The sequence below is a fragment of the Mustelus asterias genome, chromosome 13 (genome assembly GCF_964213995.1).
Source record: "Mustelus asterias chromosome 13, sMusAst1.hap1.1, whole genome shotgun sequence".
NCBI classification, from domain to species: domain Eukaryota; kingdom Metazoa; phylum Chordata; class Chondrichthyes; order Carcharhiniformes; family Triakidae; genus Mustelus; species Mustelus asterias.
The window spans coordinates 12,643,062-12,658,859 of NC_135813.1; the positions used below are offsets into that span (position 1 = coordinate 12,643,062).

Sequence of the window (15,798 nt, forward strand, 5' to 3'; positions counted from 1 at the left end):
TTTTTGAATATTAGACTGTTTGGGAGAAGCAGCAGCAGGGTTAAAGATTAAAGTGCCAGTACCAGGAAGATCAAGTAAGAGAAAGCTCTCTGTGGTTTTAAAAAAAGGTTTTTTTCCAATCGGAGAAGGGTGAGATTTCAGACAGAATTTGGCATATTTGAAAAGAGTGGATGCTTTGCTGTACATCTGGGGGCATTTGGGGGAAAAAACATCTAGTCAATGGTCTCCAGGATAAAAAGTAGAGTACTGGGAAGACCGTATAATGGAAAAGCATTCTGAGCAGTCTCGAGACACTAGTGCCTGCAAGAGAAATGGTGGGTCAATTAGGATCCATGGTGCCTTTCGATGAAGAAAATGAATCATGGAGTTGCTATACAGATTATTATTCTGTACTTTATACAAGTGAAAAATGTTGCTCGTACCAGCTTTTCTCAGTACTATAGGATGTAAGACCTTCAAATTGATTCGCAACTTAGTTCATCCAGCAAAGCCAGGAACCAAAACTTATGATGGCTTGAGAAAGATCCTTGAGAAGCATTGCTCACCAAAGTCACTGACCATCGTGGAATGGTTCAGGTTCTATTGAAGGACTCAAGTGGAAGGCGGGAAGCATTGATCAGTTTGTGCAACCTTAAAAAGGCTGGCACAACATTGAGTTTGGTGGGATGTTAGATTCTCTTCGAGATCGTCTCGTTTGTGGTCTCCAAAATTAGGCTATCCAAAAAAGATTGCTTACTGAACAGGCTTTGACTTTAACCTTAAAGACAGTAGAAATCGCATGTGTTGATGGAACTGACTGCTAAAGAGGCAATGAAGATCCACAAGTTGGGAACTGCCCATAAGAAGTCAAAACAGCAACAAGCATGTCACAGATGTGCCAAAATAGGCCACTCAGTGAGTGAATGTTGGAGCAAGGATAGTCAATGCAAGAATTGTGGCAAAATGGGTCACATTGCAAAAGCTTGTTAGGCTAGACCAACTTCCTCTGAGAAGAGTATTTAGAAGAAGCATCGGTGTACCTTCAAGAAGAAGAATTTAAAATATGGAAGAAAAGAATTGCGACTGAAGAGAGAATGTCAAGAAACATGATGATGAGCTCCATCTGAACATCCTATCATACAGAGTGAATCACATAAATTCGGGATTATTCCGAAGCTAAGTGGACAACCTATTAGGATGGAGGTTGATTCTGGTGCTGTTGTAACTTTAATTCCTGAGACTACATACCAGCAAAGACTGAAGCATTTTCCTTTAAAATCAACTGATGTGACTTTAAGGAGATGCACGAAAGATATTGTGCTGTTAAAAGGTTACGTGATGATCAACGTAAAGTGGAGTAGACAAACAGCGGAGTTGCCTCTCCATGTGGCCTGTGTTAATTTTCCAGCTCTATTTGGGAGATCGTGGTCAAAGAAGATTAACCTTAACTGGAGTGCTGTCCGTAGATTGGTCGATTGCAAAACAGACCCACAACATCATCTGGATTAGGGTGTAGGCAGATGCTGCCATTTTACTTTCAGTTTTGTACTCGATGCAGTGCAGAGAACATCTCTTTCAATAAACCTGTTGTTACTTTGAATCCACGTGTGCAAACCACATGTTTTCTTTCGTGCAAAAACCCATTCTCTTAACATAGTTAAAACATTACAAGTTTGAGATTGGAATTTGATTTATTTATTTGATTTATTATTGTCACATGTTTTAGTGTACAGTGTTTCTTGTGTACGATACAAACAAAGCATGCCGTTCGTAGAGAAGGAAAGGAGAGAGTGCAGAATGGAAGAGATTGAATTAAAAGCATTGTTAGAGAGTTTAAAAGAGTTAGAATGAAGTTTTAGAAGCATAGAAAGAGAGTAAAAGATAGAATTAGAAAGTATGCTAGGCACAGCTTGCAAGAAGTCGCCTCGCTCCAGCGCCATCTTGGAGGGACTTCCAGTCCACTCTTCACGCTGGGCTTTCAACTTCAAATTGTCTTTCTTTTTGATAGCTGTTGGTGCCTTCATCTGCTTCCTGTCTGCGAATGGGGTCTATGCTGGCAACACTACTTCTAATCCTGTTGAAACAGTGGAAAAGGTAGGAAGTGAGGAAATTCAGCTGAAGATCAGGGAGTAATATCTTTGAGTATTGCTCACTGACCCATTTGAGTAATAAATATATTTTGCATCTTTAACATGTATTGTGTAACATACGTAAAATTCTAACTTTGCTTTTATTTTGTTGCCTGCTATTTACTAGAAAATGTTAAAATTGAGGTAAAAATACAATACATGATGCATATTGAATACTCAGTCAAGTGGCAAAAATACTTTTGCTTCCCAATTTTGGATCCAAGAGTGTTTCTGAATCAGCATTGCTCTGGTTTTGTAGCTGCAATTTTAAAAAAAAGTTTTTAAAAAAAGTTTATTTATTAGTCACAAGTATGGCTTTTATTAACACTGCAATGAAGTTACTGTGAAATTCCCTAGTCGCCACAGTCCGGCGCCTGTTCAGGTCAATGTACCTAACCAGGATGACTTTCAGAATGTGGAAGGAAACCCACGCAGACACGGAGAATGTGCAAACTCCACACAGACAGTGACCCAAGCTGGGAATCGAACCCGGGTCCCTGGTGCTGTGAAGTAGCAGTGCTAACCACTGCGCTACCAGAAAAGCAGCATGTTTTTATTCGTGGGACATGGGCATCGCTGGCTGGCCAGCATTTATTGCCCATCCCTAGTTGCCGGAGGGCAGTTGAGAGTCAACCACATTGCTGTGGCTCTGGAGTCACATGTAGACCAGACCAGGTAAGAATGGCAGATTTCCTTCCCTTAAAAGACATTTGTGAACCAAATGGATTTTTCAGACATTCGACAATGGTTTCATGGTCATTAGTAGATTCTTAATTCCAGATTTTTTTTTTGTTGAATACAAATTCCACTCTCTGCCATGGCGGGATTCGAACCCGCCAGTTCGTTGGGTCCCCAGAACATTAGCTTCTGGATTAATAGTCTAATGATAATACCACAAGACCACCACCTCCCTGGTGTTACAAACATATGTCCTATAATGAAGTGAAGGCACAGCACAGAATACTGATTTTTTTTTTCCCCCAACTTTTTCTTCCCCTTTCAGCATCATTGTTCAAGTGTCTAAAATTTTGGACACCCTGGACCAAATTCTAGAGAGCCTGTCACAAAGTAACCAGTACTTCATGGAGAAGACAAAGGCAAAAATATTTTCAGCTATCATAACTACTCTTCAGATCAAACAACTACAAGGTGAGACTGCCATTTCCTTTTAAAATTATTTTCTTCTCGAGATTGTAACTCGTCTTGCCTTAAAATGGTGTTTTCGGTGTTGGTGCCAAGGGAAGTGATAATGTGCCCAGTGGCTAAAGATCAGAACCCTTAAAAGATAGCAGAATGAGCCTCGCCTGGAAAAGACCATTAAAGCTGAGATAGTGTGAACATGCGTAGGAAGAGCTTTATGGATGAAGACAACAGACACACATGAGGAGCTGGCAGAGAAGAAAGCACAATGGTCTTATTGATTTTTATTTTCTTAGGTACCTAGAACTCAATAAATAGAATCCATAATTTCTCTTCTGACAAGTTAATGGCCTTAATTGAAGTTATTTTAGCAGTCTTTCTTGTTAGGTATATATAAAATCCAGTGTTTCAATAGGAGGCAACTTAAAAGATGCCACTTAAGTACTGGGGTGAGAGAGAGATGATGGGTTCCTTGCAATTCATTTGATAATCGATGAGTGCCTTCGGCTGTTCATCCTGTCAGCAGGTGTGCTGGATCCTATAGGGAGACCTGGAGCAAATCCAGAAATGTTGTAATTTACATGTGCAACAGTACTTCTTGAAAAATAGAGAAGTATGAGCTGCTTCAGAATGGAAAATGGGCACCGTTTGTGTAATGTGCTATTTGGTCAATTGCTTCAATTTATTTTGAGCAGTAGCCTTACCTTACCTTTATTCTGGTGAATATCAATGCTTATAATCCTGTACCTCTACTGGAACACACTCCACACCCTAGAAACTGATGATACCCAAGTCAGACCATTGGCCCACGTACTGAACTTCTGCCCCGAGAGACCCATTCCTGGTGTTATCACATCCATTCACACTGCGTCAGTTGAAGCTGTTGAATAGATTGTTAACCTCGGCATCGAATTATGACAGCTTCTCCAGCAACACAATTTTTTTAAAATTGTAATTGATTTATTGAATTAGAATGCTTAAATTTGATTTGTTATTGTCACATGTATTAGCATACAGTGAAAAGTTTTGTTTCTTGCGCACTGTACAGACAAAGCATGCCATTCGTAGAGAAGGAAAGGAGAGATTGCAGAATGTGGAGTTACAGTCATAGCTAGGGTGTAGAGAAAGATCAACTTAGTGCGAGGTAGGTCCATTCAAAAGTCTGACAGCAGCAGGGAAGAAGCTATTCTTGAGTCAGTTGGTACGTGACCTCAGACTTTTGTATCTTTTTCCTGACGGAAGAAGATGGAAGAGAGAATGTCCGGGGTGCGTGGGGTCCTTAATTATGCTGGCTGCTTTTCCGAGACAACAGGAAGTGTGGACAGAGTCAATGAACGGGAGGCTGGTTTGTGTGATGGATTGGGCTACATTCACAACGTTTTGTAGTTTCTTGCGATCTTGGGCAGCGCAGGAGTCATACCAAGTGTGATGCAACAGAAAAAATGCTTTGTTGGTGAGAGTCGTAGCTGACATGCCAAATTTCCAAATAAGAGTTCATGAATTAAATAATGAAAATACAGTATTGCAGGTGCTGGAATTCTGAAACAAAAACAGAAAATGCTGGAAATGTTCTGTATACCTGGCAGCATCCGTGAGAGAAAAACAGAATTAATGTTCCCGGCCTGTGACCTTGCATCTGAATTTCTCATGAAAGCTCACCGATCCAGAAACATTATCTCCGCTTTTCTCTCCTTCTCTCCACAGTGCAGACCTGCTGAACATTTCCAACATTTTCTGTTTTAATTTTAGATTTTCAACAACTACAGTAATTTGTTTGTGTAGCAATCAAGAAACTGTCTTGAAGAAACCTAATTATTTATATGGGGGGGGAGCGCACCTGTGATAATACTGCAGGAGCGGTAAGAGAAACTGTTTCAGGTGATTCTGTGGCTACAGTTAGATAAGAATAGAACCGGATAAGTGTAATCTCACCCATCAGGACAGAGGATGCTGTCACCAGTTGTGTCAAATGTTGCAGAGGAGGAGGGATAGTTTATGTTTATCACTGTCACATAAGATGTCGTTTGTGACTTTGCCACCCCACAGCATCAAAATGGCTGTCAGAAACCTGATTGGAGGGATTCTGACCCAGACTTCGAGGAAACATGGGCACGAAATTTGGAGGTGACAGTATGTTTGAAGACTTTGCAGAGGAAAGGGAAGTTAGAAATGGAGCAGTAGGTTGCAAGAATGGTGGGTTCCATTTGCCACATTGAAGGGAGAGGTGATGACAGATGGGAGGGAACAGAACCTCAGGAGAGAGAGCCACTATCAATAATAACTGACATGGGAGCCAGGAGGTGAAGTTTGGTGGTCAGTCGGCTGGTGGAAAAGGTGTTGTAAGACCAGGAGTGAGTCTCATGGTCAAAATGAGCTTGGAGAGGGCATGAGGGAAGATGGGATAAAATCTAGGTCTAGGGCAGTGGGAAGCCTTGGTGGAAGTTCAACCTGGTGGATCGGGGAAGGGAGGGAAATGGCAGAGCCATCAGATTGGGAGGTCTCAATCTTAGTGACAAAGAAATCCATCGGTTCCTTGTGCTTGATGGAGCTGAGGCAGAAGAGACAAGAGGGATCTAAGAAGATGTCTTGCAATAGAGAAAAGGAATGTCTGTGGTGGGGGGTTTACCATAACATTCCAGCATGATCCTGGAAAAATTAGCCATTTTCACAAATGAAAACATGACCCGATGGTGCTTTAAGTGCTCCAACCAGATCTGACTTTGAATGACTAGTTTTCCACTATATACGTTCAAGCCTGTGACTCTTGGATTAAAGGGAATGGAGATAAGGGCCAGGGTGAGTGAGAGAGAAATGGTTTTAATTTGGATGAGGGCATTGAAAGTGGAAGCGAGGGTGTGGTTGAACAGATTGGTAGTTGAAGAAATGTGAAGTTTACATCAAATATGGCAGGCATGTCATATGGGTGTGCTAGGAACAAATTTTATGTTGCATGCAATTGTGTGTAAAATTGTGTTATACAATTTAAATTGTCTGAACTTCGTGCACTTCTGGTTTATGACACTTTATAAATGTAATTATCTCACTACCTTGTAATTCACTTGCCACTATCAGTGCAGAGTTCATAATTTTTTAATCCACCTTTTAGTTTCTGACATCTCCCAGTATTCCCAAATGCTCCTGACTGTGTGTGAGACCATACATAATGAGGCGATTGTTCTGTTTGACCAAACACGTCATGCACTGACAACTGGAGATGCTGCTTTACCTGATGACAAGGATAGTATGGAGACTGATAGCGCACCACGGTTACAGCACAAGGACCAGAAAGATGGGGTAAGGGGAGAAAACAATTGTTTGTGTATATATCTAGGTGATGATCTAACGATAACCCAGAAGCCATAAATATATCCTCTTGTCTCCAGGTATGTGTGCTGGCTCTGCATCTGGCCAAAGAACTTTACGAAATGGATGAGTGTGGCGACCACTTATTTTTGGTCACTCGGAAGGTTCCGTTCCTTCCTGCCATGCTTAGCACCCTGGAGCTAAGTCTTCGAGTCAAACAAAATCTACATTTTGCTGAAGCATCTCTGCACTTGCTTTTGGTGCTGTCCAGAACTCAGCAGGTAATGGTGTCCCTTAATGTTTTTATAGATATCTGTTAGGGTTCATTCAAACAGAAAATGCTGGAAATGTTTGGCAGGTCAGGAGGGAGACAAACAGTTGGCATTTCATTTTGGTGGCCAAAGGTCATTGGCTTGAAATGTTAACTGTTTTGCTGCCTGACCTGCTTTTTCAATATTTTCTGTTTTATTTCAGATTTCCAGCATTTGTAATACTTGGCTTTGTATCTTGTCAGATTTGGTTTTCCTTTCTAGAAGTATAATGGAAATTAAACACACAACAGATCTATATATTTAGGGCCCTTTGCCAGACATCCCGAAGCACCTCATGCCAAATAAAATGCTTTTGAAAGTTGTAGCCCCTATTGCAATATACTGAATTAAAGGTGGGCAACCGAATGTCCCCAGGCTCCCCCACTTTCGCTGGGGAGTAGTTCGGCCATTCTTATTTCTGTGTAGTCCAACAGAAGTGGAGGAAGCAAAAATTGGGTAATTGGAAGAAAAATGAAGGGGAATTACACCAAACATCATTAATTCAAGAGAAACAAACACAACCAAAAACTTATTTGGGTTCTGTGTTCAACTTAGATTTTGCCATATGCGTGGTCCACTATCAAATCCTACTGATCTTATTTATACTTGCACCCAAGCAATATGAAGAAAGTATAGACTGAGCAGCAACAGAATAGGGTATCTGGCAGGTATAATTCTAGTATTCTTTAAATGTGTAAGACAAATCATATACTGGGGCTTCTGGCTTGAATGTATATATGACCTTTCACATTTGAATTTGAAATTGTCATTGCATGCATCTAAGCCACCGGTTAGTCACTAAACTGTGAAATTACTAGATTGTACCATATTCTACATTATTTGCTGAATCCTTGAACAATTGTAATCTACATGTCACTTTGCCAAATATGAATTGAATTCTTACTGGGCCAACAATGCTAATAATTGTTAGGATATCATTACATGCTAACCCCTCTTGTCAATGGCTTTGATTTCAGTAACTTTACTTTTTCTCTGTTTTTAATATAAAATTAGGATGAAAACATCAAACAGTGTAAAGGAAAGCTGTAGCATCTCAAGACTATGCAATTAAAAAGAATACTTCGCCTCTGTAGGAATTCTTTGTGCCAGTGCCAGCAGATTCCATTTAATAGCTAGCAAACATAAGATGTATGTTTATTTTCTAAATACTTGAATAGTAGGAAAATATTACAGATTTAAAAGGCAATGAACTCTGAATTCATTTCTATTTTTTTCAAGTCTCCTCACGTTACGTCTGTATAAAATATGTCTGTTGTAAATGCTGTGGGACAGCAATAACTTAGGTTTATATGGTATCTTGAAAAGAATAAAACATCTCAAAGCGGTATACAGGAGCATTAAAAGCATAATATCACATTGAACCACATAAGTAGATATTAGGCTACATTGATAGGTTTTAAGGAGCCTCTTAAAGGAACAAAGTGAGGCGGAGTGGTGTAGCGAGAGTATTTCCGAGCTTTGGAGCCTCAGCAATAAAGGTGTGGCTGCCAGAGGTGGAGTGGTTAAAATTGGTGATGCTCCAGGGGCCAGAATTAGAGGAGCATGGATATTTTGGTGGTTGTAGAGCTGGACGATATTATAGAGAAAGCAAGGACTGAGGTCATGGAGGGATTTGCAAACAAGAATTTTAAAATTATTTCATTGCTTGGCTGAAAGTCAACTTAGGCCAGCAAGCGCAGGGGTATTAAGAAAACAGGACTCTGCACATGGTCAGCTGAGTCTCGGATAAGAACATAGGAAATAGGAGTGGGAGTAGATCTTTCTGCCCATCGAGTGTGCTCCATCATTCCAACAGATCATGTCCGATCAGCTACCTCTTAAACCAATTTTTCCCACTATCCCCATATCTCTTGATGTCATCAGTATTCTGCCTTGAGCTGCTTAATGACTGAGCTTCCATATCCCTCCAGCTGAAGAATCCCTCCTCATCTCAGTCTTAAATGGCTTGTCCTTTATTCGGAGACTGTGATCCTGGTTCTACATCCTCAGTCAGGGGGAACGTCCTGTTCATATCTACCCTGCTATGCCCTGTAAGAATTTTGGAAGTTTCAATGAGATCACCTCTCATTGAAACTCTAGAAAATACAGGTTCAGTTTCTTCAATCTCTCCTCGAAAGACAACCCCATTGTCCCAGGGATTAGTCTGGTGAACCTCTGTTTTACTCTCTCTAAGCAAGTACATCCTTCCTTAGATAAGACCAAAACTGCAGGCATTACTCCAGATGGGGCCTCATCAAGACTCTATACAATTACAGCAAGGTATTGGTACTCTTGTACTCAAATCCCCTTACAATGAAGGCCAACATACCATTTGTCTTCCTTACTGTTTGCTGCACCTCCATGATAACTTTTAGTGACTTGTGAACAAGGGCACCTAGATATCAACACTTCCAACCTCTTTCCATTTAAGCAATGATCTGCCTTTGTTTTTTTCTGTCAAAGTGGATAACTTCAAACTTATTCACATATTCTATCTGAATTAGCCCATTCGAACTCCCTTGAACTCCCTTGAGTACAGGAGTACCAATACCTTGCTGCAATTGTATAGAGTCTTGAGGAGGCCCCATCTGGAGTAATGCCTGCAGTTTTGGTCTTATCTAAGAAAGGATGTACTTGCTTAGAGTAAAGCAGAAGTTCACCAGACTAATCCCTGGGACAATGGGGTTGTCTTACGAGGAGAGATTGAAGAAATTTGACCTCAAATTTTCTTGTGTATTTTGGCGAAATTGTTTTGTTAATTGCTCATTTTTCTCTCATTTTGTATTTTCAGGGGGCAGCTATAGTAGCAGGAGCTGGTGTACTACCAAGCATTTGTCTGCCACTACTAAGTGTTTACCAGCTGAGCACCAATGGAACTACCCAGGTAACCAGGACTGAAATATATTTCACAGAATAATGGGAGCTGTTTCATGGAGATCAAAGTATGTCTTAATGTAGCGTTAATTTACATAAGTACATACTTCTGCATATATCTAATTAAGATAGGTTTTCAATTAAATCCTGGCTTTTGAAATTATATCCAGTTTTGAGGGTTTAGAATCATAAGATGGTTAGAGTATAGAAGAAGGCCGTTCAGCTCATTGTGTCTGTGCTAACTTACTGAAAAAACAGTTCGTGTAGTGCCACTAGCCAGCTTTCTCCCCATAGCCCTGCTTCCTTCGCAGATAATTAAGTTCTCTCTTGAATACTTCGATTGAACCTACCTGCGCCACACACTCAGGCAGTGCATTCCAAATCCTAACCACTCGCTGCATGAAAGGGTTTTTCTTCATGATGCCATTACTTCTTTTGCCAGTGACCTTACACTTGTGCCCTCTTGTTCTTGATCCTTCCACCAGTGGGGACAGTTTCTTGCTATCTACTCTGTCCAGTCCCCCCATTTTTGAATGCCTCTGTCTAAACTTTCTCTTCTTCAAGAAGAACAGTCCCAACTTCTACAATCTATCTACATAACTGATGTGGTGCCCAGAATTGCTGTACTCTAGTTAAAGCTGAACCAATGTTTTATACACAGTATGAACATAATTCCTTGCTTTTGTACTCTTGTGCCTCTATAGAAATAAAGTCCAGGATGACTTTTTTTTTCTACACAATCTACTGCGGCAACTCACTAAGGCTTATTGAACAGCACATTCCAACCCCATGACCTCTACCACATAGAAGGGCAAGGGCAGCAGGTGCATGGAAACACTTCGTCCTACGCATTCCCCTCCAAGCCACACCATCGTAACTTTGAACTATATTGCCATTCCATCATTGACAAAACCCTGGAACTCCCTCACAGCACTCTTGATGTACCTACACCGCATGGACAGCAGCAGTTCACCACCACTTTCTCGAGGGCAATTAAGGGTGGGCAGTAGATGTTGGCCTAGCCAGCAATGCCCATACCCTATGAATGAATTTAAGGAACTCTTCACCTGTCCTGCCACCTTTAATGATTTATGCACATGTACATTCGGGTTCCTCTGCTGCCGCACTCCCTTAGAATTCTTTCCTTTTTTTATATTGCATCTCTGCATTCTCCCTATCAAAATAATCACTTCACATAGAGTCACCTTGGTAGACCAGGTAAGATGTAAACTTGAACTTGCTGGAGTGTCAACAAAGAGGTGTTATGGGTAAGTGTACACAAAAAAGAGCAAATATTTCATATATGATAATGATTCTTGTTATGCTGGAGATTTGGGGAGAATGTTTGTGGAGAGCAACAATTGGGATTAAATTATGGAGATTAGATTGATGTCCTCTGTGAATGGAGCAACTTAGGCTGAAATTTTCTCATTTTTATAACTTCCACAAAGCAATGTTTCTATCCATAATATTCTTGGTAAACCCCAATATTATACTCTTATTGATTCTATTCCTGCTATCTTTTAATGTAATGTGTTGTAATTGTATAGAAATTAATTTCAATTCATTTCCAGAGTGTGTTCTATTTAACAATTTTAATGTTAATTTAATAATCCTGCTTGGCCTCTTCAATTATGCTGGCCAGCATTTGTTGCCCATCCCTAGTTGCCCTTAAGAAGTTGGTGGTGAGCCGCCGCCTTGAATCGCTGCAGTTCAGGTGCTCTGGGTTGACCCACAATTTAAGTGCAATATCTTCCTCTCCCCACAAGTGATGTGATTAATGTCTTTGTGACGTTGAATTGAAGCAATCTTTTAATTTCAATTAGCGGTTAAACTATATTCCAAACCTGTACTTTTCAGCCAGATATTCCGATGCTGAAACATGCAGAGCCACAAGCTTTCTTACATACATTGTGCAACTCAATGTTTTATATATATATATAATATATATACGTGTTATCTTGAGTGCAGTATCATATGTGATGTGTTTATAGATGTACCATAGGCCCACTTAATGTCTATGGCTCTATAGTTGAATTAAGCACGGTGGCTTCTTAACGTTTTCTGTTAGTTAACATTAAAAAAAAACCTGTCTTTTAATTATTTGAAATGACCTGAAAACGTACAGAAAACTCCCAATATTTCAGATGAACCAATGATTACAGTTAACGGCTCTACTGCTTTTATTATCTTTTCTATAATTCAGACCTTGGGATCCTCACGCAAGTCTCTGGACGCCCCCTCGTGGCCAGGTGTTTATAGGCTCACCATGTCACTAATGGAAAGACTTTTAAAGTCACTGCGCTACAACTTCCTCTCAGAAGCCTTAGACTTTGTTGGGGTCCATCAGGAGCGGATACTGCAGGTGGGGGCATTTAAAAAATATATACTTTTTAAACTAAACAATGCCAAACTTGGAGAATTTATTTGAAGCTTAAAATTCTTTGCCTAACATCTTTCTGTAATTGGCAGTTTTACATTTGTTGTTAACAGTACTGTTTAGCATAATTTTGAAGTGGGACACATTTTATGGGGGCAACAACCTTTTCATTGGAGACCCAAAACTGCTTCAGCTGAATGTCTAAAACACACAGATTATGAAACGTTTGGTGATTCTGTCTCTTTCCATTCAGGTGGTCTTGTTGAGGCCGCAGCATAAATGCCAATTAAGAATCTGTGCTCTGGTATTTTAACTACTGATACCACCATCCTTAACTGCTAGTTAGTCAAATAAGAAAGGGTGTACTTGCCTTAGAGGGGATGCAACAAGCATTCATTAGATTGATTCCTGGGATGGGAAAGATTTTCCTGTGAAGAGATCTCCAATATCAGCAGCCTGTATTCTCTGAAGTTTAAAAGAATGAGATCTCATTCAAATATATATAGTTCTTTGAGGCCTTGACAGGGTAGATGCTGAGAGGCTGCTTCCCCTGGCAGTAAAGTCTAGTAGGATCATAGTTGCAGGGTTAAAAGGTGGCCGTATGGATGACGAGAATTTCCTTTGCTCAGATATTGTGGGTGCTGAATATTTCAATATTTTTGAGACTGTGATTGATATGTTTTTAGCACTAAATGAAATCAAGGGGATAGAGTGGGAAAGTGAAGTTGGTATTAAACTTCGGCTATGATCTTGTTGAACTGTTGGCTGTATTGTTTTAACTCCTTTTTTTATGTTCGTATTATCCACTTGCCCAAGTTCAGATGAGATGTATGGTGAATGTCTTCCAGGCCACTAGATGGTGCACTTTGCAGAAGAATATCATGGTCTCAGTGGAACAGCTATGTTGCCTCACCGCTGGCTGCTTTCTGACTGTTAATCTTGAACTGGTGTGAAATATACCTTTGAAAAATCCAGTTGTTTAACAATCTTGCCTGAAGCAAACACTGGATTGTAGTTTTTGATGGGTTTAGGTCATTTTTAAATGATGAAGGGATGGATTTGTTAAACGCCACATTGATTTTGTTAGCTGTATCGATACACCTGTCACTATTTTTGATCATTCCTACATAGTGCCTGGATGCAGTTCGGAAGGTGCAGAGCCTGGCTTGCTTGGATGAAGTTGATCACACGGTTGGGTTCATTCTTCAACTCTCCAACTTCATCGGAGAGTGGCGTTTTCACCTGCCGCAGCTCCTTCGAGATGTGCAGGTAGGCTTTTGTTCAGACAAGGTGGACTCTTGAACAAGTGATCACTACTTCCAATAATTAAAAATGGAAATCCTCTCTTTGTACTGTTTCAGTTGTATTGATTCATCAAATGTAATCAGGGACAAGTATCTGAGCTTTTTTATCCTAATCCCTAGTCTAGGACCATTGTGATTTGTGGGGAAAGTATTCCTTATCGTTGTAGTTAACCACTTCTGTGTATTTCAGGTGAACCTCTGTTACCTATGCCAGACATGCACTTTTCTGCTTCACAACCCCAAAGTGCTTCAGCACTACCTGCAGGTCAGTAGACAATGTCCTTTAATTGCATTTTGACTATGATTATATGAAATAACAAATAAGCTTTTCAAAAGGTATGTGATTAATTGTATTTAAGACAAGTGGAATTTAAAAAAGAATTAAATCCTTCTGCCTATCATATGATATTTGATAATTTGTGCCATTTGAGTAATGGCTTTGTGTGGACATATAACACGTAGAAGCAGAAATAGGCCATTTGGCCCATCGAGTCTGCTTCGTTATTCGATGAGATCATGACTAACCTGATAGCGTCAACTCCACTCTCTTGCCTTATCCCCATAGCCCTTGATTCCATTACTGGTTAAAAATCTGCCTACCTTAGCCTTGAACAAACTTAACGACCCAGCCTCTACAGCCTTCTGAATTCCACAGATTCATTATCCACTGAGAAGAAATTCCTCCTCATTTCTGTCTTAAATGGGCAACGCCTTTATCTGAGAATATGCTCTCTGGTGCGAGACTTTCCCACAAGGGGAAACAGCCTCTCAACATCTGCCCTGTCAAAATCCCCCACCCCCCCCCCCCCCAAGAGTCCTGTATGTCTAAATAAGATCATCTTTCATTCTTCTAAACTCCAATGAGTACAGGAACTTGAATCTTGAACAATGAGTTTTATGAATGAAATGACATAACCATTCTCTGGCAATCTGCTCATTAACCTTTTCCCAATGGTTTAGAAACAGCTGACCAAAATAGGAAAAACAGTTCTTTGATTTGTCCCTGTAGCTCAGAGGAAAGAAATTGAAAAGGAGGAATAAATGTGTCTGCAGCAGATGTTTAAATCAAATCACCCATAAGTATAGTTGCCGTGATAAAGGGCTGACAACGGTTGCGTAAAAATGAGTCGGAGTAGTTTCAATTTGGGCAATTGTTGAGTAAATAAGGTCATGCAGGGCCACTCATTGAGATGAGAATTTCTCCTGGGTTTTACAGGTGAATGTTTAACTAATATTTGTTCATTAAAACTGGCTCGCTTATCATAATGAAGACCTGCATGTTAGTGGCCTGTTAGGCAGGTGAAAGATGGGCTGCTTTATTTCTAGTCAATAGCATTTTGAAAGTGTGAAAATGCATAAAGTTTTGTTTGAAGTAATCTTCTGAATTTACTCTCTCTTTCCTATTTGGAATGCCTCCACATTTTAGCTGCCTCCTTTCCAGACTGTTTTACCGGTCTTTTTTCTTGTTTTATAAAAAGACAAAGTTTAAATTTGATCTTGCAGCAGTGATTTGGAGATTGAATGAAGTCTGTTGGCATCTGGTTACAGAAAATCGACTCTCGATATCTATATTTCTTATATATAACTGCGGCAAATCTGATGGGAGAAAATGTACAGTAATTTCATCAAATATGGTTGCCTCCTGTAGGTGAAGAATGGTGACACTATTCCTCCTGCAATTCTTCCGCGGCAACCAAAACCAACTAAACAACAAAACACAGAAAAGGAGGAGATGGAGCAGCGTGCACTCCTGAAAGTCCAGTCTAGTCTGCTCCGGATTCTGAGTAAGACATTGGCAGCTATTCGACACTTTACCCCTGACCTCTCCCAGATACTGCTAGACCAGGTAAAGACTTATTACCCATTTATTCTTAGTAGCAAACCAACACAGCAAGGCTGCTATTAAATATGAAAGCGGATTGTTTAGATACACATGGTTAGTGAGATTCCCATTGCATACAGCAAAACTGAAAGCTGGGTCTTCGACCAGGTTAGCAACTGAAACCCTTGCTTCAGAGGCTTGGAGACGTTAATGCAATAATACCTTTCCCTAATGACGGCTGCACTCCTTGACATTCACCCTGCAGTTTTCTGCCTTTGAGTTAACGATACAAAGAACATTACAGCACAGGAACAGGCCCTTTGGCCCTCCAAGCCTGCACCGACCATGCTGCCTGACTGAACTAAAACCCCCTACCCTTCCAGGGACCATATCCCTCCATTCCCATCCTATTCATGTATTTCGTCAAGACGCCCCATAAAAGTCACTATCGTATCCGCCTCCACTACCTCCCCCGGCAGCGAGTTCCAGGCACCCACCACCCTCTGTGTAAAAAAAAAAAAACCTGCCTCGTGCATCTCCTTTAAACTTTGCCCCT

The 15,798-nt window shown here is 40.5% G+C and overlaps 1 protein-coding gene across 3 annotated transcripts in view; it reads left to right on the forward strand.

Annotated features, from left to right (window-relative positions):
• nup188 (nucleoporin 188) overlaps positions 1 to 15,798 on the forward strand; it is an 89,876-nt gene that overhangs the window by 59,810 nt on the left and 14,268 nt on the right. For all 3 annotated transcript variants that reach the window (XM_078226322.1, XM_078226324.1, XM_078226323.1), the window contains exons 33-41: positions 1,988 to 2,073; positions 3,112 to 3,257; positions 6,355 to 6,542; positions 6,632 to 6,832; positions 9,654 to 9,746; positions 11,943 to 12,101; positions 13,248 to 13,385; positions 13,611 to 13,685; positions 15,069 to 15,266. In XM_078226322.1, the coding sequence (XP_078082448.1) occupies positions 1,988 to 2,073; positions 3,112 to 3,257; positions 6,355 to 6,542; positions 6,632 to 6,832; positions 9,654 to 9,746; positions 11,943 to 12,101; positions 13,248 to 13,385; positions 13,611 to 13,685; positions 15,069 to 15,266 (1,284 nt within the window). The remainder of the gene's footprint in view (positions 1 to 1,987; positions 2,074 to 3,111; positions 3,258 to 6,354; positions 6,543 to 6,631; positions 6,833 to 9,653; positions 9,747 to 11,942; positions 12,102 to 13,247; positions 13,386 to 13,610; positions 13,686 to 15,068; positions 15,267 to 15,798) is intronic.